The 23,501-nt window shown below is 46.6% G+C and overlaps 1 protein-coding gene across 1 annotated transcript in view; it reads right to left on the reverse strand.

The window, feature by feature from the left end:
- Window positions 1-796: 796 nt before the first annotated feature.
- Window positions 797-23,501, reverse strand: part of MSN (moesin) — a 77,654-nt gene continuing 54,949 nt past the window's right edge. Inside the window, exons 3-13 of the mRNA XM_062184411.1 lie at window positions 19,023-19,118; window positions 16,730-17,004; window positions 15,329-15,412; window positions 14,513-14,659; window positions 13,265-13,361; window positions 11,378-11,541; window positions 5,786-5,916; window positions 5,366-5,526; window positions 4,105-4,197; window positions 3,542-3,766; window positions 797-3,011 (exon numbers count right to left, since the gene is read on the reverse strand). Coding sequence (XP_062040395.1) covers window positions 2,847-3,011; window positions 3,542-3,766; window positions 4,105-4,197; window positions 5,366-5,526; window positions 5,786-5,916; window positions 11,378-11,541; window positions 13,265-13,361; window positions 14,513-14,659; window positions 15,329-15,412; window positions 16,730-17,004; window positions 19,023-19,118 — 1,638 coding nt within the window. The 3' untranslated portion in view covers window positions 797-2,846. The remainder of the gene's footprint in view (window positions 3,012-3,541; window positions 3,767-4,104; window positions 4,198-5,365; window positions 5,527-5,785; window positions 5,917-11,377; window positions 11,542-13,264; window positions 13,362-14,512; window positions 14,660-15,328; window positions 15,413-16,729; window positions 17,005-19,022; window positions 19,119-23,501) is intronic.

The following is a 23,501-nucleotide window of genomic DNA, read 5'->3' on the forward strand; positions in this document are numbered from 1 at the left end:
ACACAGAGAGAGAAAGATCTATCTGCTACTTCACTCCCCCAAGGGCTGCAATGGAAGGGGCTGGGTTAGGCAAAAGCCAGAAGCCCAGAGCTTCTTCTAGGTCTCCCATGTGGGGGTTCAGGGGCCCAAGGACTTGGGCAATTTTCTGCTGTCTTGCCAGGCACATTAGCAGGGAGCTGGATAGAAAGTGGAGCAGCCAGGTCTCTAACAGCCAACCACATGGGATGCTGGCATCGCAGCTGGAAGCTTAACCTTCCATGCCACAGCATCCATGGAGAGCAATGTCACAGTGGCTTGAAACACGATATACTGCCTCATAGTTCTGGAGGGCAAAGCCCAATATGGGCCGGCGCTGCGGCTCACTAGGCTAATCCTCTGCCTTGCGGCGCCGGCACACCGGGTTCTAGTCCCGGTCGGGGCACCGATCCTGTCCCGGTTGCCCCTCTTCCAGGCCAGCTCTCTGCTGTGGCCAGGGAGTGCAGTGGAGGATGGCCCAAGTGCTTGGGCCCTGCACCCCATGGGAGACCAGGAGAAGCACCTGGCTCCTGCCATCGGAACAGCGCGGTGCTCCGGCCGCAGCGTGCCTACCGCGGCCGGCCATTGGAGGGTGAACCAACGGCAAAAGGAAGACCTTTCTCTCTGTCTCTCTCTCACTGTCCACTCTGCCTGTCAAAAAAAAAAGCCCAATATGGGCTCATATTGTGCTAAAATCAAGGATGGAAAGGTGGTCTACAGAGTTTGAATTACACTGAAGTATAGGCAGCCACTAATTCCACAAAAAAATGAGTCACAACGATGTCTTCCTAAATTTTATTGGCACTGAAATAGAACATGGGTTGAGCATAAACCCCTCCAAAAAACATTTTTTAAAAAAACCCAAAAAATACACACAAAAAACCTGAATACAAAATCTAACCTTTCTCCCCAGCCTCCCTGGGGGTGGGTTACTGCCCATTGAGGCAGCTAGATTGTCCCACAATTACAGGTTTGAATTTAGTCAATATAGGGCATATTACCAAGTGAGTGTCAATATAATTCACAGCAATGCACACAAGACTCCCCAAGGTCAGGCAAGAGAGGGATTATCAAGGGAGGCTCTGGGCTAGGGGCACTGCATGGAAGGACTAAACCCTGGGGAGAAGGCAAATAGGAAAAATAAAACCGGATACCAAGTACTTGAAGAATTGATTGTATGACCTATAGTGACAGGTAACATCACTAATACTGAAAGCTCCTTACATGAACATTTCTGGCAAAATATCCTTTATAATATAGTATATGCTTCCCAGGTGTGTTGGGGGGGTGGTAAAGGAATGAGGCCAAAATGATCCTGCCCCAAGACTAATAGCTTCTAATGGTGCATTAGCAAAAAAGGCAGAAATCAATACTGAGTTAGATATCACTAGAATATATATAATACTGGTGGGAAAGAAAAAGAGCATTCATGAGACAGAGAGGAGGAGGTGGAGGCTACTCCAAGGTTGAGAGCAAGGGGTGGGGTAGTGCCAAGGGATCAGGCCAGAATCCCCAGCAGCTCTCTGGTTTATAGCTCCATGGAACAGCACAGATGGTGGCAAGACCTGGGTCAGAGGTTTGTCAAACAGAGGCAGAGCCCAAGTGACCACCTAGGAGAGGGGTGAAGGGAAGGGGCTGTTGGGCACCTGAGAGGGTTGAGTAAACTGTGAGCCCAGAAGCACAGGTTCTCTCACCACCCTCAGATTCTTACACCCGCTCTGCAATGGAGCTTACTGGCATCAAGCTCTAGGGCTCACCATACCAAGGCCTGGACGGCTGTGAAACAGGAGCTGGGACCCAAGTATCTCTGGAAGTGGACTAGCATCCCTCGCAGGGGAAATACTGAAGCCAGGTATGTACATTTTTTTTTGTTTTTTTGTTTTTTTTGGCAAAAGTCCTGGGTGAGGCTAGTTGGGCTTTTGGGTACTTATCCCTTCTGTTTTAGCTGGAGGGGATTTGGGGATTGAAGGAGGCAGGAACAGATCCAGAGAAGGGACCAGGGACCTGGAATAATAAGCAAAGGGTACCTCTGCCCTTAGAGCTCACTCAAGACAGGCCTAGGCTCCCATAAGGCATTGGGGAAGGATCTCCTACCCAGCCTTGCCTGAACAGAAGGGCTGATGGTCTTCTAGGATGATGGTAAAGTCTCTTGAAGGCACTGTCTCCCCCAGCCCACCCTGGGGAGAAACTGAGTCCCTAAACTCAGGGACAAGGCTTATTGGGACTGAGTTTGTAACAGGCCCAATCTGGGAGGTAGAAACAAGAATGACTGAACATCTCTTTATCCTCCAATCAGTACAAAGCCTATATAACTCTAAAAGGCAGTGGCCTTGGGAGGCCAAATCCTAGGTCAGTTGACATCTTACTGCAGATAGTCAGGGCCCTGCCTCCTTCCCTAAACCCTGTGACATTCCAACCCTACAAATCACAGGACCTGGAAGTGGAAGACAGTGGTGGGGTGGGAAGGGAGGCTAGCTTTCAACCTACTCCACACTTCACTCCCATAACAGCAAGTGTGTGTGTGGTGGGAGAGGGGGGTTGTCAGATCAAGTGGGAGGTGCCTCTGAGCTGGGGAACTGGTCTATTCTAGTGATCTAGATTAAGTTGGACAGAGAAGGGAAAGCAGGTCCCATTGGCACCACAGTGGGCCATTTGCCCACGGAAATGAATGGGGGCTGAAGAGTTAGGTTTGGTCCCATGGCTGCACTGAATGCTTGGCATAACTCCAGGGCTGCTCTAGTTAGTGGCTCCAGCACAGTGTGAGTTAGGCGAGGGTGTAGGAGTAGAGGCAAGGAAGGAGGGAGGAGGGGTCCCTAGAGGCTGAGCATCCATTACATGGACTCAAACTCATCAATGCGCTGCTTGGTGTTGCCCTGCCTGATCTGGCGCAAGGTCTTGTATTTGTCTCGGCCGAGTCGCATGTTCTCAGCATGGATCATGTCATTGGCTGTCTTCTTGGACTCATCACGGGCATTGGCCAGCTCTGAAGTGAGGGCCTGTGAAGGAGGAAAGGCATTCAGGAATCAATAGCATCCTTTTATTTTAATCAGATTTTCCTTCTATATTCTCTCTCTCTCTCTCTCTCTCTCTCACACACACACACACACACACAGGGGGAAGGGTTTCCAGCCCTGTTAGGACTGTGGTAAGATAAGAATTAAAAATAAAGCCAAAAAAACAACTTGCAAACTTACAGGGTCAATTAATGATGACTATCCCCTGAGAGAAGTACAACATGCCAAATATTCAGGTAAGAATTTTGTCAGCTAGATGTTTTCTGAATGTAAAATGTGAGTGGGGTGGGAGTGGGAGATGGAACAGAGTGAATCCCAAAAAGGCAAGATGTAGCCCATGGTCTGATTAACAAGCAAGAAGTACCTGCCCTTAAAGCTTTTACTTGAGAAAGGCCCAGGCTTTCATATAGCTCTGGAATAGGTTCCTATTCCTATCCCCCCATGTAGGGGAAGGTCATGAGCTGTAAGTCAACACACGTGCTCTCCTTGACCCTTCGGCCCTGACTGGATACCTTTAGGTGCTTCTGCACACGCTCATTCTTCTCTGCCTCAGTGGTACGTTCCTCCTCACTGCGGTCCTTGGCCATAGCATCAGCCCGTAGCTCAGCACTGGCCTCTGCCCCATTCTCATCCTGCTCATCTTGTTCGTTCTCAGCAGGCTCTGCCACATGAGGTGTACTCATGGCAGTCTTCAACTCAGCACGGGTCTTCTCCAAGTCTTCCTGTACCATCTGGGCCTGGCCAGTGACAGAAGGGGAGAGAAGGAACAGCAATCACATCAGGTAACTTGTGATACCTGATCTCTGCACGTCTAGAAGAATCTGACAGAAGGAAGGTACCAGGTAGGACAACTCATTTCATCTGCCCAATCCTTGGTTTCCTCTCCTGTAAAATAGGAACAATGGGACCAATTTCCCAAGGGAAATTGTCTAGGAAAGCCTTGAGCACCTTCCTTCACAATGTCTGCTGTCGAGGAAGGAGGGAAGGGAGCCCAAACCTGAAGAATTGAAAGACCTGGAACCTATGTAGGTGGTACCATTTCCCATAATGCTTTATTCAGGACACCGTGTCTTACCTTCTGCTGCCATTCCACAGCCTCACTCTCCTTCTTCTGCCGGGCCATTTCCAGCTGGGAGATCCGAGCTGTCAGTTCTGCCATCTCCATTGCCTATGGATAAATTGGAGCCTGTGACGACTGGGCCTTCTGCTCCTCATGGCATTGTCAACCCTAGTTTTCTTAGGGAACCAGTAGGTAACCTACAGCTCCACTTGCTTGCTGTCCTGGAAGCTCTTTTTACCAGACCCCTCCACTCCATTCCCATCTTCCACACCCACCACTGCCTTATAAGTCACAGCTCCCTACCTAGACTATAAGTTTCCTGAAGACAAGCATGTCATCTCTGTCCCCGCCTCATCATTTCTCCTCTCTCCATCCTCTCCCTCATATTGCCAAGGATGCAACTGGAGGCTCAGGAAAGCTTTGGAGATAACTGGCTCACTGTCTGAAGTGGCAGACCCTTACCTGCTATCCTAGAATGATCAGGGCTTCACTAACTCTTCCTAGGATAAGTATGGGAAAGACACTTAAGTGTCACCAGCAGATGTGAGTAAGGGAACAAAGCTTCTGCCTGCCCTCACACCGTGGGCATATCTCCCATGATAGCCTCCCCCTACTCCCACTCCAAATAGTATGGGCAAGAGCATATCTCAAGGAAGTTAGGCCACAGGTTCTTAACTTCTGGGTCACTGAACACTTGGAAGATGTGATTAGAGTATGGGTGCCTGTGCCATCCTCCCCAAATGCAAAGAACACATAGTTTTGTGTGTGAGTTTGGAGAGCAGCTCTTCAAAATGAGGCAGAAATGGGTTCTAAACCTTACTCAGCCACAGCTGTGTGATGTTTGGCAAGTCTCTTAACCTTCCCTGAGCCCTAATTTTCTTATCTGGACACATTATCCCATGTGGGGTTAATCTCATAGGGTTACTGGGAAGAGAACATGTAAAGGTAAGGAAAAGGAAACCTATATTTGTGTTGCCAGCCTATACAACACAAACCCGTGTGAATCTCTGTACTGCTCTTCTTCCTCCCTTGCCACTGCCAGATCATCAGCTCAGATCCCCAGCAGTTATGAAAGCGAATAGAAACCAAGAGTCCAAGGTTTCTGGGCCAAGCCAGTGACTTCTCAGCTTGCTTCTGAATGAACTATCTACTAGAGGCCTGTGGAGTAGCAGTCTGCCTGAGAGAGTCAGCCCTGTGGGCAGCGGTAGCTATAATTAGGCAGGCAGACAAGGGAGAAAGGGCAGGTCCCACAATCTCAGTCCATCTTGCTGTTTACCAGCTGTTCCTGGGTCTTCTTCTGGTCCCGAGAGGCCTGTAGCAGGGCCTCCTTGGCCTCTTCGGCTTCTTGACGCTCCTTGGCCAGCTTTTCAGCCTCGCTCTGGGCACGCTTCCGTTCCTGCTCAAGTTCCATGGCCCGGCGGGTCTGTTCTTCCAGTTCTGGACAGGAAAGGGGAGAAGGCAGTGCAGAGCACAGAGATGAAGATGGCACACTAGCTCCCTTCCCAGAAATGCTCCACGCAGGGCACAGCTGGCAATAGATTCTGAGCACTCTTTCTTCTTGCCCCATCCCCTCAGCTATTCTTTGGTCACACAAGCACTGCCTGGTGTGAAATCTGCAGCTCAGGGAAAAGGGTCTCTCCAGCACAGAGTGTCAGACTCCGGGAAAACCCAGTCCCCAAGCGGCCCCAAGCCTCACCTTGCTGAGCCTTCTTAGTCTGTTCCTCGATCTGCTTCAGCCTCTCCATCAGCTCCTCCTTCTCCCGTTCAATCTTCTCCTTCTCCTTTTCTGCCATCTCACGCTTCTTCTTCTCGTTTTCCAGTAGAGCACTAGGGGGACAACAAAGGGATGGAATAGGATAGATAGTAAGGCTACATGGAACCCTGGGGACTCGCAAGGATCCCAGACTCTGCGTCCCTCAGCCCCTACTCTTCCAACATACCCAGGGTTTGTGAGTTTGCACTACTTTCCCTTCCTCCACATCCTTAATGTCACATCATTGCCCCATGTGGGCTGGCATGCTCAGGGCTCAATCAGCTTGCTCCTGAGTCAGAAGGCCCAAACTGGACTTGCAGCTCTGCCAGCAACCCACTGGGGTGCCCTGGGCTATGCTGCTGCTTTCACTCTTAGCCTCAGTTCTGCTAACTGTAAAATGGTTAAATAGGTCCTGTCGTATCTACCTCATGGAGTCATGAAACCTCTTCCAGGAAGCCTTCCTGTCTCCTGCAGCTAAATGCCTTTTTTTCCCTCTGAGATTTGCTCTACCCTTCTCCCCATCTCTCCTTCTGTTATTTTTCTCCATAGCACTTGTTATCATCTCAGATACTATATAATTTGCTTACAAATTATGTCTTGTCATTCACACTACAATGATAGCTTCATGTGGGCAAGCATTTGGGATCTTCTTTGTTTTCTCACTATTGGATTAATATTTATTAACTGAATTAATGGCATGCCTTTCATACCTTGAGTTACGTATATGAGGTACTTCAAGAAGTTCACGAGGGTGCCAGCATTGTGGCACAGCAGGTTAAACTGCCACTCATGATGGCTAGCATCCCATATCAAAGTGCCAGTTCAAGTCCCGGCTACTTATTTAAAAAACAAAAAAAGTTCCAGCTACTTTACTTCCCATGCAACATTCTTGCTAATGAGCCTGGGAAGGCAGTGAAAGATGGCCAAGTCCTTGGGCCCCATCACCTAAGTGGGAAAGCAGGGTAGAGCTCCTGGCTCCTAGTTTCAACCTGGCCCAGCACCAGCTATTGTGGCCTTTGGGGGTGGGGGGTGCATCAGCAGGTAGAGGCTCTCTCACTGTCTTTCTCACTCTCCCTCTCTCCCCAATGTCCTGCCTTTCAAATAAAGAAATAAATACATATATAAACCTTTTTTTTTAAAGTTCATGGAAAAGTGAAAATTAAAAGACAAGTTGGGGCAGGCATTTGGCCAAGTAATGAGGTCACCAGTTAGGAGATCCCCCCCAACCCCGCCATTCCACATCAAAGCGCCTAGCTTTGACTCCCAACTCCATCTCTAATTCCAGCTTCCTACTAATGCAAACCCTGGGAGGCAAAAGTGATGAATGATGACTTCAATAGTGGGATTTCTGCCACCCACATTAGAGACCAGGCTCACAGCTTCAGCCTGGCCCAGCCCCTGCCAATGTACAACATTTGGGGAATGAACAAGCAGATAAGAGCTCTCTGTCTCTCTAAGTTTATTAAGAAAAAAAAAAGATGTTTATTTTCTTACAACAATGTTTTAAAACCGTGCATATCGGGGGGGGGGGTCTTCAAAAAGTTCATGGAAAAATGCATACTATGAAAAAAATGCATAAACTTCAATTTTTTTACCAAAATAAACTACCTTCAGATTCCATTTTTTCTACCAACATTTTGAAGTGCCTTCACATATTGTTTCTCCTCTCTTGCCACGCCTACTAGACGGAAATAGGTTCCTGCCAGATCCAGCTCTGTAAGTTGTCCCCCAATCTTAGTAATTATTCTTCTGAATAAATGTGAACCTTAGTGTCTCACCTCTCTATTTTAGGGAGTCATTTCTATCCTACTAGGTGAGAAGATTCTCAAGGTTTCAAATCCCTATGACAGAGTATCTACTACAGCAATGCTCTACAAACCTTAACATGCATGAGAGCCACCTAGGATCTTTTAAAATAATTTATCGAGATGAAATTCACATAATATAAAATCAAGCATTTTAAAACGAATATTCAGGCCGGTGCCGTGATGTAGTAGGTTAAGCCTCCGTCTATGGCATCGGCATCCCAAATGGGCACCAGTGCAAGTCCCGGCTGCTCCTATTCTGATCCAGCTCCCTGCTAACAGCATAGGAAAGCAGTGGAAGATGGCCCAAGTCCTTGGGTCCCTGCACACACGTGGGAGACCTGGAAGAAGCTCCTGGCTCCCAGCTTCGAATCGGCCCAGCTCTGGCCATTGTGGCCATTTGGGGAGTGAACCATCAGATGGAAGACCTCTCTCTGTGTCTCAAATAAATAAATTAATTTAAAAAAGAATATTCGCTGGCATTTAGGACAGTCACTATGTTGTAAAAACACCACGTTTACCTCATTCTAAAACATTTGTATCAAATCAAAACCACAATGAGATATCATCTCACCTCTCTCAGAATGGCTAAAATCCAAAACACAGAGAGTAATAAATGCTGGCAAGGATGTGGACAAAGGGGAACACTTGTACACCACTGGTGGGAATGTAAATTAGTGCAGCCACTGTGGAAAACAGTGTGCAGATTTCCTTAAAAACTGGAAATAGAGGGGCCGGCACTGTGATGTAGCAGGTAAAGCCACAGCCTGCAGTGCCAGCATCCCATCTGAAGTCAGAGTTACACAGAGATAGGAGAGGCAGAGAGAGAGACAGAGAGGTCTTCCATCCGCTGGTTCACTCTCCAATTGGCTGCAACGGCCGGAGCTGGGCCGATCCAAAGCCAGGAGCCAGGAGCTTCTTCCGGGTCTCCCATGCCAGTGCAGGTGCCCAAAGACTTGGGCCATCTTCTACTGTTTTCCCAGGCCACAGCAGAGAGCTGGATAGGAAATGGAGCAGCCAGGACTAGAACCAGCCCATATGGGATGCCGGCACTACAGGCTGCACGGCTTTACCCGCTAAGCCACAGAGCGGGCCCCTGTATTATGTTCTTAGAATTTTATCTACAGACCACATTGAATATGTCAAAAAGAATTAAAATTTTTAAAAAATAAAGTATATGCATCCCTCCACAGTAAAACCCTGTACCTTTTAAAGAGCGTCACCTCATTTCCCTTTCTCCACCCCAGTCTTGACACCCATTAATCTATATTGTTTCTACAGATCGTTCTATTCTGCATGTCCCATACACATGGACTCATATACTATGTGGCCTTCTGTGTCTGGCTTATTTCATTCAGCATAATGTTTTAGAGGTTCATCCACACTGAAGTATATCATTCATTCCTTTTATGGCTGAATATTGCATGCATATACAGTCTGAGTATCTATTTATCTGTTGATAGACCTTTGGGCTGTTTCTATTTTTTGATTGTTGTACACAGTGCTGCTGTGAATATGTGCACATGTACTTCTTTGAATAACTATTTTTTTTAAGTTCTTTTGGGTGCACACCTAGGAGTGGAATTGCAGGATCAAATGCTTACTCTCTGTTGAGCTCTCAGAGGAATGCCACACCATTTTTCATAGTGGGTCAACCATTTTGCATTCCCACCAGCAATGTACAGGACTACCAATGTCTCCATAATCTTGCTGACACTTGTTTTTTTTCCAATTTTATGTTTTTTAAAATTTATTTATTTGTTTGAAAGTCAGAGTTACAGAGAGAGAGGGAGACACAGAGAGAGAGAGAGAGAGAGAGAGAGAGAGAGAGAGACCTTCCATTCACTCCCCAGATAACCGCAATGGCCAGGGCTGGGCCGGGCCAGGCCAAAGCCAGGAGCCAGGAGCCTTACCAAGTCTCATCCACCTGGGTGGCAGGGTCCCAAACACTTGGGCCATCTTCTGCTGCTTTCTTATCCAGGCCACTAGCAGAGAGCTGGATTGGAAGTAGAGCACCTGGGACAGGAACTAGCACCCCTAGGGGAAGCTGGTGTCACAGGCAGTGGCTTTTCCCACCATGCCACAGCACTGACCCCATTTTTATTTTCATGATCTCTATACTAGTGGATGTGACATAGTACCTCACTGTGGTTTTGATTTGCATTCTTGTAATGGCTAAGGAGTTTTCATGTGCCTGCTGGCCATCTGCATATCTTCTATTTTTTTAAAGATTTTATTTATTTATTTGAGAGGTAGAGCTACAGACATTGAGAGGAAGAGAGGGAGAAAAAGGTCTTCCATCCACTGGTTCACTCCCCAATTGGCCACAACGGCTGGAGCTGAGCTGATCCGAAGCCAGGAACCAGGAGTTTCCTCTGGTTCTCCCATGCGAGTGCAGGGGCCCAAGGACTTGGGCCATCTTCCACTGCTTTCCCAGGCCACAGCAGAGAGGTGTATCAGAAGTGGAGCTGCTGGGACTAGAACTGGCACCCATATGGGATGCCGGCATCGCAGGCTAAGGATTAACCTACTGCGTCACAGCATTTGCTCCCATCTGCATATATTCTTTAGAAAAATGACCACCTGGACACAGATTTGGAAACAGTAGATCTTGTCTTCCTAACAAGTTCCCAAGTTGATGCTGATGCCGTTGGGCCTCAGATTATACTTTGAGTAATGAGAGGCTAGGGACTTTGTAAGGAAAATTCTGGTGGCCCTGTGCAATTCTGCTCAAAAAGCCCTTAAGAATTCAGGTTTAAACGTGCATGAAGCTCTCTTTTACTGCCACTGTACAATTCAGTTTGCCTGGGGCAACCCAGAGTCCATCTAGCATAGCAGTGGCATGATGATTACTGGCAAGCCCCTGAAATCTCAGGTTTCTTTCTTTTTTTTTTTTTTTTTTTGGACAGGTAGAGTTATAGACAGTGAGAGAGAGAGAGAGAAAGGTCTTCCTTCCGTTGGTTCACCCCCAAAATGGCCACTATGGCTGGCACTGTGCCGATCTAAAGCCAGGAGCCAGGTGCTTCTTCCTGGTTTCCCATGTGGGTACAGGGGCCCTCCCAGGCCACAGCAGAGAGCCGGACTGGAAGAGGAGCAACCGGAACTAGAACCCAGTGCCCATATGGAATGCTGGTGCCACAGGGGGAGGATTAGCCAAGTGAGCCATGGCGCTGGCCCCTGAAATCTCAGGTTTCTTTTTTTTTTTTTTTTTGACAGGCAGAGTGGACAGTGAGAGAGAGATAGAGAGAAAGGTCTTCCTTTTTGCCGTTGGTTCACCCTCCAATGGCCGCCGCGGTAGCGCGCTGCGGCCGGCACACCGCGCTGATCCGATGGCAGGAGCCAGGTGCTTCTCCTGGTCTCCCATGGGGTGCAGGGCCCAAGGACTTGGGCCATCCTCCACTGCACTCCCTGGCCACAGCAGAGAGCTGGCCTGGAAGAGGGGCAACCGGGACAGGATCGGTGCCCCAACCGGGACTAGAACCCGGTGTGCCGGCGCCGCAAGGCGGAGGATTAGCCTAGTGAGCCGCGGCGCCGGAGTAAATCTCAGGTTTCTAATACTTGCTTCTCAGAAACAGCGATACCTGATGTTGAATGGAGGCAGGTGTCATCCCTGAACAGCTCACTCCTTCTTAGTCCTAAGTTGGCTTCCCTTGCTGCCTTGGCAGGCTGGGCACCTTTAAGAAGTTTCCTGGCCTTGGCCCTGGCCCCACTCCAGCTCTGTAGTACCTACCGTTCCATCTGCTTCTGGTGCTTCTCCTCCCGGGCCTGTGCCTTCATCTGCTGCACTTCAATGGTGTCAGGCTTGCGGCGGCGCATGTATAGCTCATGGTTCCCCATGCACAGGGCCAAGATTCGCTTGTTAATTCTCAGTCGGGGTGCATAGAAGACAAAGTCCTGGTGGGAAAACAGCAATCAGAAAGCGTTTGGAGGCACAAGGGAAGGTAAGTTTCTCCCTTCCAAAAAGCCATGTCCAAAAGCACTGGAAACATTGTTTAACCCAGTCCTTCATAATACAGATGAGAAAACTAACGATCAGAGTGGTGAAGTGACTTGTCCAAGGTCAGATGGCACGTGGGTGAGAGACCCAAGACTAGAACTCAGGTTTCTTCACTCTGAAACCAGTGCTCTTTCCACCAAACCCCAATTTCTTTCAACCCCTGCTTATGAGGAGCAATCAAAAATATACTCAATTCAGTTCAAGGATGACAACTGTCTTTCTCTGTTACTTAGAGATCCCACTGGGCCTCTTTTGGAAGCCAAATAATTCTTGCATAACACTCTGATGAGTGCAGTATGAGTGGCTGAATGGCTCCTGTGTGTCTGAAAAGCAAATTTTAGTCCCAGCCCCTTAATTCTTTTTTGGAACAAGGCAGGCAGCAATTACATAGATAAATACACAAATTCTTTGAACATCGATTATCCTGGTTGTGGTTTTTTAAATACAACTTATTCTCAGCTGACTTTGTTACTTACCTTTTTCTGATGAAAGTTGAGCACAGCAGCAATAAAAAAAAAAACACACACACAAGAAAATCCAGTGAGTTTGAGTCTGTTACTACAAATACCACTGGACCAAAGTCACCAGCTGGTGGACTAGCTACCACCTCCTCTGCCACTGAACCCAAACTGCTACCATCTCACATAGCTGAGAGTGCAGTGGAAGGAGCACAGGCTCTCAAGGTCAAATGACCGCAGCATAAATCCCAGCTCTATCATTTTGGGCTGTATGATCTTGGGCAAATCACTCCATCTCTCTGGATCTTACTTTACTTTCTTCAGCTACAAACTGAGTATACTACTACCTACCTACCATGTTGTTGAGGTTTTAAAGAGACAACAGATGCAAAGATGGGAAGTTGAGGTACCCCATGGTTGATTCAGCCCTAACAAAAACAGTCAGGCTCAGAATAGTGACTGGTCCTTGTTGGACACAAGGTCCAGCTCTCATCTCAGTTTTCTATCCTACCCTCAATCACCAGCTTTCTGGTCTTGTCAGCTGCAGGCAACTGACTGGGTGAGAAGTGTGGCAAACATGTTAGAGGAATGATTGGAACCAGAACATTTTCTTGGTCTTGAGTTGCTCCAGAGAAAATCCTGAGAGGACAGCAATAAAGTTATACCAAAGAGCAAATTTGAGAGATCATCTTTAGATTTGGACTTTTGACCCTGCCTGCTGTCCACAATTAAAGATTTACAAACTATATAAACAATATTCACTTTCTGAGGCTCAGGAGCTTGGAAAGATGACATTCATTGTGTTTGTAGCCCAGAGACTCCAGATAGCAGAAGACATAGCTGAGAAGCAGCACTGAGGACTGCCTGTGGACCTCCCTCATCCACAGCAAGAAATACAGGTAGCAGGTGGCACCGCCTGGATATCCCTTGACATCAACATACCCTTCTATCCCCAATCTTCATTTGTGCCTCCTGTTCATGAAAATGTGCCCGCACACATGTGCACACGCACACGCACACACACACACACCTACACACACGCGCACAGACACGTATCAGAAAAGGAAGACAAAATACAATGACATATGACTACCATTAGCATTATCCAGGCATTGGCAAGCAAGCACCTGTCTTTGCCAGAGGGTGGGGTGGAGTCACTCACCGGGGCTTTTTTGTCAATGGGCTTGATGACAAACTTCTTATCGTTGAAAGAGATGTTTCTGATTTCACTCCAAGGGAAGCCTATCTTGGGAGTCAGTCTGTAGAAATGGAGACCAACAGCATCAGGACAAGGGCCAGATATGAAGGATGTAAAGGGCTTGATGCTTTTCCCTCACTATTCCCCACCCCCAAACTTCTCTCTTTAGGAGGAGGTAGACTCACAGTCAGCTCAGCTAGTATCATCTCACCCTACCTGGTTAGTTGCCAACACTGAGGGTATAAAAAGGATTTCCTGATGCTACAGCCAGCATATTATTCCTTGGCTCAATCTCTGAGGTTTGTTTTCTTGTATTTGTGGTTGAGGCAGGACCTTGTAACAATCCCTCAAGAGTTATCAGCCGTATTTAACTAAGACTCTTCCATCCAAGGTTGTAAACAATGAACTCCCTGACTGAAAGTTATGTAGGAAAATAATCTATTGATCTCTATTCTCAACAAGAGGGAAAAAATAAGCAAGTGAGATAAGGTTAAGGTGAGAGGATTATAAGCCAAAACCATTTAATCATCACTTGGGGCTTTAGACTAATGACAAATCCTGACCATGTAGGTTCCAGGCTAGCACTGTCCAAGAAAAATAGAATAGAGTAAGAGTCGCATATATAATTTTAAGTTTTCTCATGGCCTCATAGAAATAAGTAAAAAAGAAATACATGCACTTTCAAGATCTCTCTCTCTTCACCCTCTCTCTCCTGATCTATTTCTCTCTCTCTCTCTCGACTTCCCCCCCTTCTTCACCCCTTCTTTCCAGCCTATCAGACTTTCCCTGTCAATAAACCATTTCCCTTAAAAAATACATTCAGTTAATTATAACCCAAAATATATAAAATACTATCTTTAAACATGTAAATAAATATTTTAAAGTATTAGTAAGACATTTTACATTCTGTTTTTCACACTATGCCTTCAAAGTCTACTATACAGTTTACACTCACAGCACATCTCAATTCATAGTCATACATCTCAAGTGCCTCAAAGGCCTCACGTGGCCAGCACCTCCCTTATAATAGATACTACAAGGCTAGTCAGTACAGGATTTTGAGGCCTGAGGGAGGCTGTGCAATAACCTGAGCTGGATTAAATTAATGCAAATGAACGGAGGAGGGACTCAAGAGATAGAGCTCTAGACGGGGGTAAATCCTTGGGATCAGAGTCCTTGGCCCAAATAAACTCATACAATTCCAAGGTATACCTGTCATTCTGCTCATAGATGTTGAGACCCAGGGCATCCACACCCAGCCACAGCTCTGAGCCCTTCTTGTTCTTAATGCTGAAGTAGTTCACTCCATACATCTCCAGGTCTTGAGCAATCTTCAGATATTCCAGGACTGCATCCTCCCTAAATGACACAGAGCAGAGGATCTCAGAGGGGAGCCTGTCAATCACATTTAGGGAGACAGAAAGCCTATGTGCTCCAAACTTCTAATAACGATCTTACTTTATAGGGTGGGAAAGGAGACAGATGTGAACAGATGATGGACAACAGCATACATGGCTTTTGCCAAGCAAAATCTGCTGACAAGAACTTAAGCTCTGAGATTCCCAATGGGAATCAGGGTAGGCCAAGCCTTGCTACTGTCTGGCACATTAGCTGCCATAGAAACAATTTTCTTCCTCCCATTCATTGTGACACTCTCTCATACAAGCACAATCTTATCAGAGCTCAGACAGGGTGGTGGTGGAAAAAAATGAGATTTGTTCCTCAACAAGGCAAGCCCCAAATACTCTGCAATGCTCAGAAAACTCTTTCTCCATGTCGTTTCTAGGGAGCAGTCTGCGTGGTTTATTGAGGTCCTCTCCATTTCTTTATGGTCATAACCATTTGGGCTACTAGCTGTTACCACTCACCAAAACAAAACAAACATCCTTATAACGGTATTGGTTTGCTTTCTATCTTTAAGTGCCAGCATCATCTCTGTCCCTCTTTTCTCAAATATCCAACAACGTTCCTAGTCATCCTTCTTTCTACAAGGGCCACTGGACCGGACAGCTGCCAGGGAGGGCTTACCTGAGCATACCCCGGTGTTCCTCATGCCACACCTGGATTCGCTCCTCCCACTGGTCTTTGTTGAGTTTGTGCTGTTCCAGGACTCTGGGAAGATAATGGGTAGTGAGTGGTTTAGGGTGCAAAACCCACATGCAGGAGGGAAAGGAAGTCCACTTAGCTCTCTAAAGGGTTGATGCAAAGAGGATGTGGAGTCTTCTCACTGAGATCATAGGGGAAGCGGAATGAAATTAGAGCAGGAAGATAGGAGCGCTACAAGCACAGATAACCAAGAAAGATAATGGAGATGTACATTCAACCAGAAAATCCAGTAATATGCTGTAGTCGCCAATCATGGCAATGACTTATCAGGTGTCTGTACTGACTTAGGGAGCCAAGAGTAGGGAAGGGCCTCATGGAGCCAGGAATACTCTCTTGCTAGATCTTATTGGAACCAATAGTTTGTATAAGAATCTTGCTCAGAGATAAAAGAACAGCCTTAGGCTATAAAACAGAAAATCAAGCTCAAATGGGTAAGGGAAGAAACTGATAGGCTCAACCACCCAGATCTACTACACTGTAAATAAGATCTACTACACTGTAAATTTAAACATGCCATCTCAAGACATCATGGCAATGACTTAGGTTGAGTCCCAAGGCACAGCTTACTGTCCCTAATGCCTCCTGCTGAGTTGTACATGTGCCACGGCTCCCATGGAACTAGGGCCCCCACAGTGAGGCCTGACTTGTCCTTCTAGCCCAGATGCTTATGAAAATGATCACTGGACGCAGTGGGAAGAACCCTGCATTAAAACATTAAGAGACTAGGGTCCCAGGTTTGGCTCTACCTCAAATGAGTGATGAGAGAGGGGACAATTCAGTGTGAGTACCTCTGCCCTTCTATTTCCTTAGCCAGGGAATAAGGATAATGTCTGCCTATGCATTTACTGTGTTGTCGTGATACCAAAACAAAAATAATGGATGTTGGAGAGTGTTTAGCTTTGAAGCTTACAAAAGCTCTGCTATTTGTGCTCCCCCATATCCCTGGCTTGTGTATTTCTCTCTCCCTTGTGAACCCCTGATACAAAAGGTCCAAATCAGTGTGAAACATTGAGAAAATGTAATGAGCAAGGGGACAAAAATCAATGCATCTCTGATCCTGTGTAAGCACCTGCCACCAAGGTAATGAAGTTCTATAATCAGGCACACAGAGGAGGGAGGGGAAAAGAGAATTTATTTTTGAGAGCCAAAGAAACAACAGGGTATGACGCTATATACAAATGCATCTCTGAGCACCATAACACAGTTTTCAGACAGACCCTAACGGAGAGGCACAGATTCAGTGGACCTGTGGAGCAAGGGTTGGGCAGTCTTGGACTGCAGCCCACCTCCAGCAAGGGAAAGGGGGCCAGAGCACCACCTCACCTCTGTGGCAGCAACTTGTCTCCAGCCAGATAGCCAGCCTTGTGCACCTCCTTATTGAAGTCACCATACTTGGACTGCACAGCATAGGAGGCCAGCAGCACGGCCGTCTCAGGAGGGCAGTAAATATCATCATTGAGAATACCCTCCTTCACTTGCAGGAAGAAGAGGCGCTGGGTGATGTCCTGGATCAGTTCTTCAGATACATCCTCAGGGTAGAACTTGGCCCGGAACTTGAAGAGCAAGGGACTTTCCTTCCGTACATCCTGGGCAGTCACCTAGGAGCAGCATGGGATTACAGACTCAAAAAATGGGCTTCAGGGTGGCAGACAGACCACAGGTTAGGAGAAGACACTGAAAGGTCATTATTTGGGTAATCTCAGAGAACCAAATGGCAACCCTCCTGGTAATGCAGGAAAGAGATGCATTATTTTCTTTGGGGACCCAATGCCACGTCTCTAATCACTTCCTGTTGGCAATTTCTTCCAGAAATTACCTAATATTCACTGATGTTCAGAAGCCTTCAAAGGCCGGCGCCGCAGCTCGATAGGCTAATCCTCCGCCTGCAGCGCCGGCACCCCAGGTTCTAGTCCTAGCTGGGGTGCCAGATTCTGTCCTGGTTGCTCCTCTTCCAGTCCAGCTCTCTGCTGTGGCCCAGGAGGGCATTGGAGGATGGCCCAAGTGCTTGGGCCCTGCACCCACATGGGAGACTAGGAGGAAGCACCTGGCTCCTGGCTTCAGATCGGCACAACGCGCCGGCTGCAGCAGCCATTTGGGGGGTGAACCAACAGAAAAGGAAGACCTTTCTCTCTCTCTCTCTAACTCTGCCTGTCTAAAAAAAAAGAGAGAGAGAGAGAGATTGGAGATACTGTCTTCCATCTGCTGGTTCATTCCCCAAATGGCTACAACAGCCATGGCTCATGCAACAGGTAGTCCAAAGCCAGGAGCCAGGAACTCCATCCTGATCTCCTATGTAGATGCAGGGGCACAAGCACTTGGGCCATCCTCTGCTGCTTTCCCAGGTACATTAGCAGGGAGCTGGAGCAGAAGTGTGAAATAGCTAGGACTCAAATAAGGCACTCCAATATAAGAAAGAAGCACTCCGAGCAGCAGCCAAGCCTGCTGTGCCACCAAGCCTGCCCCTGGATCATCTTGTAAAGCATGAAACTGATTCCTAATGGTTTCCCATTTGTGCAGAAAAAGTCTCAACTTCTTGAGAAAAGAAGATTCTACAGAAGGTGGGATATCCACCCCCTAGACACAATCGGAGAAACAAGCTATAGATACAGTGTGGAAACCTCTAAGGATAAAGTCAGCTAGTTTGAAGATAGTGAGATGGAGGATTACCAGATTCCTGAAGAGATGCTACTTGGAAAAAACAGCTTCAATGGACTCAGATAATCTCACGTGGAACCTCACTGAAAGAGGTAATCATTTATATGAGGTTCAGTTATCATTTGACCCATGGGGGTGGGGCGAAAAGACAGCATTAAGCCTACAAGATCTTTAAGATTTTTTTCAAATTCAAAAATCTGCAGTTTTATAACAAATCTCCTATAGCCTTTAATTTTAGAAAGACAAAAGGGATATCAATCCCTTGTTAAAGAACTAGAGAACTGGTAATAAGGGCTGGCGCTCTGGCTTAGCAGGTAAAGCTGCCACCTGCAGCACCAGTATCCCATATGGACATCGGTTCGAATCCCAGCTATTCCAGTTCGGAATCAGCTCCTGTTAATGCGCCTGGTAAAGCAGCAGATGATGGCTCAAGTGCTTGGGCCCCTGCCACCCACATGGGAGACCCAGAAGAAGCCCCTGGCTTCTGGCTTTGTATCAGCCCAGCTCCGGCTGTTGTGGCCATTTGGGGAGTGAACCAGTGGATGGAAGATCTCTGTCTCTGTCTATCCCACTCTCTCTCTCTCTCTCTCTCTCTGTAACTCTGCCTTTCAACTAACTAAATAGCTAAACAAATAAATAAATCTTTTAAAATAAAAGAACCACTAATGGATTTGGTCCTAAACAAATCAGAGTTCAGGGCAGACCTCCGAATGGGAAGGAAAGGGTGTCTTCTTCCTAGAATTCTCGGCATTCTTGCTGTGAGAAGCCAGAGTAGAAAAAGAGCAAGAACTTTGCCTTGTCTGAGTCCTCTGCCTGTACTCTGACCCAAATGATCAACAGGCCACCCAGTATCAAACATAGCCCCGGGAACCCTGGCTTTGCCAGCTAGTACATGTTACATTCCTGAGCAAGTTCTAGTGGAGGAATGAATTCCAAACTTGACAGAGGAGTAAGCAGTTACCTTCTTATTGAGCTTCAGCCAAGTGGAGAAACCCTTCGTGTCTTGATACTGCAGACCGAAGAACCACACTTCCCTCAGGCCAATCGTTTTCACCACCTAGAAAACACAAAGCAATCACTGATTGAACACTTAGCCTGTGCCAGGTACAGAGGACACAAAAGTAGAGCCAACACAGTCTGTGCTCTTAAAGGGTTTAAGGAACTCAGCATCTGGCAAGAAAATGCATTTGGGCAGCAGTCAAGAAATGATATCAGCATCTCTCTGCACAAAGTACTTCTGCTGAGGTAGGGAGGGGAAGCACTACCACACACTGAGAACTTGACATCCATTATCTCATTTTCAAAACAGCCCTATGATATAATAAAATGAGATCCATTATATAGATAGTGAAAGTGAGGTTCAGAGAAGTGAAATAGTTTGCCCAAGGTTAGGCAGGGTCAAGATTCAAACGAGGTTTGTTTGACTCCAAATCCAAATCCAGCTTTTCTGCTACCTCCTACCTCCCTCTACAATGTCATGCCACTTCCAACTCCCAGGATGGATTAAAGGTTTAAGCTAGAGACTGTTGGATTGTCTCCTACATTTTGTCCTCTGGGGATGCTCCCATATACTATCCTTTACATTTTAGCAACTGGGAGTAATTCACACATTTACAATACCCTAAGGAAGAATGTTTGAGAAGATAAACCAAGGAGTATAGAATCTATACACCCTGAAGCTTTGCTGTTTCTAGGTGCTAGGGTCCTTTTTTCAATCCTTGGTCAGAGCCTAGTCATGATTCCCTTTACTATTCAGAAAAATTGAAGGTAGGAATGAGGATAGAAATAGGGTGGGTACCTCAATGTATTAGCTTAGGGGTCTCCTGGTGCCCTAAGCCTCTAGGCTGAGCAGTGAGCAGGAAAAGGAAGGCTGCCAGGAGAAGACAGATGGGGTCCTTTCTCCAGTCCCCAACATTAGCATGTTAATGGTCTGGCTGTAGGCTCAAGCCCAGCATGCCCACCACTGGGGCCGGCAGTAGGGAAGCTGAGACACATCCTGATGAGATCAGGCTGGCATCAAGCAACTTTCTCTCTCTTTTCTCTTGTTTTTGGGGGGGCAGAGTGGTAGAAGTTGGGGGGTTAGGATGAGTGAGTAGAAAATGCAAGAAATGTACCTGGATATAAAAAATAGGAAATAAGGATCCAGACTTGCTAATATCCTTCCCTATCAGCAAATTAATATCTTCCCTCGAAAACACACACACAGACACACACACACACAGAGGAGTGGGCATTTGGCACAGCAGTTATGTCTTAGGTTAGGATACCCACATCCCATATCAGAATGCCTGGGTGTGAGTCCTGGCTCTGCTCCCAGTTCAGCTTCCTACTAATACTCATCCTGGGAGGTTGGTCACTGCCACCCACTTGGGAGACGTAGACCTTCAACGTGACCCAGCCCTGACCATTGTAGGCATTTGGGGAGTGAACCAGCAGATAGAAGCTCTTTCTGTCTCTCTGCCTGTTCAATAACACCACACAGACATACACACACAGACACACACACACACACCTATCATCACTATATCCATAAAGTGTCTACTATACATCCAAAGCCAGGCTCCACAATCACACCTGGAGCTTATAATATAGATCTTCCAAGGCCCAAAGAAAAAGGTAGGTCATTTCTATTAAGTACCTATTATGTGCCAGGCACTGAACACTAACCAACTCTGTGAGTCAGCTGTTATTCCCATGCTATGGAAGACAAAACTAAGGCTTAGAAAGACTATCTAAAATCACAGAGCCATAAAACCTTGATGTATGTTAATGCAAAGCCAGTATCATTTCTTCTCTAGCATGCTATCTCCTAATGCCAAGGGTTCACAGGAGCTTAAAACCCTGGAGTTCTCAAGTAACTAACTTAGTCTCTCTTTTGGCCCAGATATCTCTTCCACATAATGAACTTTGACCACCTCTGCATCTAGATATGATTTCTGGCTTTCCCACTAGGCTTAATCAACAGTCACTCTGGGGAGAAGCCAAGCTCTCAAGTCATCAACCTTCATTGCTCACCAGGTCACCCTTACCCTTTATAGTTTGAATTGGGTATCAGGAAACCTGAGCACAAATTTCACTCTGCCTCCAAACTGCTGTGTGATTTTTAAGGCAGCACATTTCCCACCCAGAACATCAGCTTCCCCATCTACTGGGGCTGTGGCTTAGAGTTCTGTCTTTTCTTAAACTCTGTCATTCTACTGATTAGAAGTTGTAATTGCAAATGGGTAAGAACAATAACCCAATTTCCCACCTACTTCTTGCCTAGGAGTTATCAGGAACATAGTAAAGGTAAATGGGGATAGGAGAGGAAGTGGGGAGGAAAGATTGAAAAGGCTCCAGGATTCAATAGCCAGGTAAGTCCCTGACTAAGTGACTAGGCAGAGGGAACTGCCAGCAAGATTTAGATGCAGCAATGTGAATGCTTATGTTGAAATGTAATATTAACTTTTTGCAAAGGGTGAAAGGTGTATTGACAAGAGGTTTTTTTAAAGCACCCTTTATTTCATCCTAGAACTAAGCTAAGGCCCAATAACCAGTTCTAATGATGTGCCACAGGGTGGAAGAAAACTGTGTCCAGTTCCAATTGGTAGAAAAAGGCAAGTTCCAAGAAACAATCTAGCCTCCAGAGATAAAAGGACTCACTAAGGATGCTAAAGATAAGATAGGCCATTGGGGCCAGTATGCTAGGTCATGAGAGGTATGTCTGACTAAGAACAGTCCTGGTAGGGCAACTGCCCTTTGCCTGTACTAACAGGCCAGTTGTAGAGGCTCAGAGACCCCATGACTGAAGACAAGTGAGGCAGACACAAACTATGCAGCCAGACCTGAAGGTTCCAAGAGTGAACTGCTTAGCCTCTTTTTGTGCCACATTTTCTATCTGTTTACTTAATACTGTGAGTAGAGGTGTGGTAAGAGAAGGAGCATCATGGGAACCAACGTAGTTCTGGGATCCAGAATAACGCTGAGAAGATGGAAAGAGTAATAGCTAAAGCAATGTTGAAAGAAATAATTCAGAAGCAGTGAAGAATCTTGAGCTCTCTGAACTTTGTGCACATGGAGAAATCAGAAACACAAATTTTCCACTTCCTTAGGCTCTAGGGCTTAGAGAGATGAGCAATGTCTCTCAGCATACACTGAAGTTTCAAAGTAAGGAAGTGAGGATGTGGGGGGAAGGAAATATGGTCAGAAGTCAGAATTGAGTCTGTGGAAAAAAAACAACAAAGGACAAATCAGGTGACCCCAACCTCAACCTCAGGCTATAAAGACATCTCCAATTAAGGTCTTGGGGATGCTGGGAACCATTTGATCAGGCAATTTTTGGCCCCATTTCCAAGTCCCCAGACATGGAAATGGAGCCCAGCTCTGCTTGCTTCCAGCTTTGTTTCCAGCTGAGACCTCTACTCTAGAGAAAAACAGAAACTTCGTTTTCAAGTGAGAGAGGCATCTAGCTGCTGATTCCAAGAACAACCTCTGCGGACCAAGTGACTAGAGTTCGTATTGTTCCATTCTAAGAAATGGTTTTATCTCTGAGAGAAAAAAATTCTTTCTTGGCTCCCTTTAACCCCAGCCAGCCAGCTCATGTGACCTGAACCAGTGTTTCCCAAAGCTGCCATGGAAGAAATCCTTAAATAATGAATGCGTATACTGACCGGATGCAAGGATGGGGTGGAGAGATAATAAGAAGATGGTTGCAAGTCAATCAGAATCTCTTTGAAACGTCACCTTAAGTCTTAATCGTTTGTGCAGATTTTACATTCTACTCCAAAAACAATTGTTTTTATTTTTATAATTAAAATTGATGTGCTAACATACTTATGAAGTCATATTTAGCCCACAGATTAGTGTCCCTCCTAGAATCTGCCACATACCCATCTAGGGGGACTGGATACACTATGGATTCAATTCAGCCCCAAGACAAAAATCTCTGAAACAGGCTATGGAGAATTACAGTGTTCGAGCAATACAAACTGAGAGACTGAGGTCCACCCCTGAAAAAATCTTCACTACTACCAGGATTGTCTGGATATAGACGTGAACCCCCTTTTCTTCTCTTTTGCACGTCAAAGTTGCCTAGGTTGGATTTCAGTGGAGGGGAGTGGAGATCCGGTCAGTTCCGGAGCCCAGAGCCTCCCTCCTTGTATCCCCCATGCTTGAACCTGTCTGAGTAAACAAACCAGTGATGTCATCAGCCACCTCAGAAGCCCACAGCAGGATCAGGAAGCTGAAGGCTACAGCCTCAAGAGAATCGTGTGAGAAGTGATGTGCAAAATGCGTCAATGCCCAGACACCTGAGGCCTACTAAGATCCCATCCTCAGCTTGCCAGCAGCTGCGTCAGCCACCCACCTAAAAGCAAATCAATGTCCAACTGAAAAGCTCCGAGACAGGCTTACCCCCCATTGCTGCTTCTGGAACTTCACACTGCCTGTGCTCTACTGGCCA

This window comes from Lepus europaeus, chromosome X, assembly GCF_033115175.1.
Source record: "Lepus europaeus isolate LE1 chromosome X, mLepTim1.pri, whole genome shotgun sequence".
Lineage (NCBI taxonomy): Eukaryota > Metazoa > Chordata > Mammalia > Lagomorpha > Leporidae > Lepus > Lepus europaeus.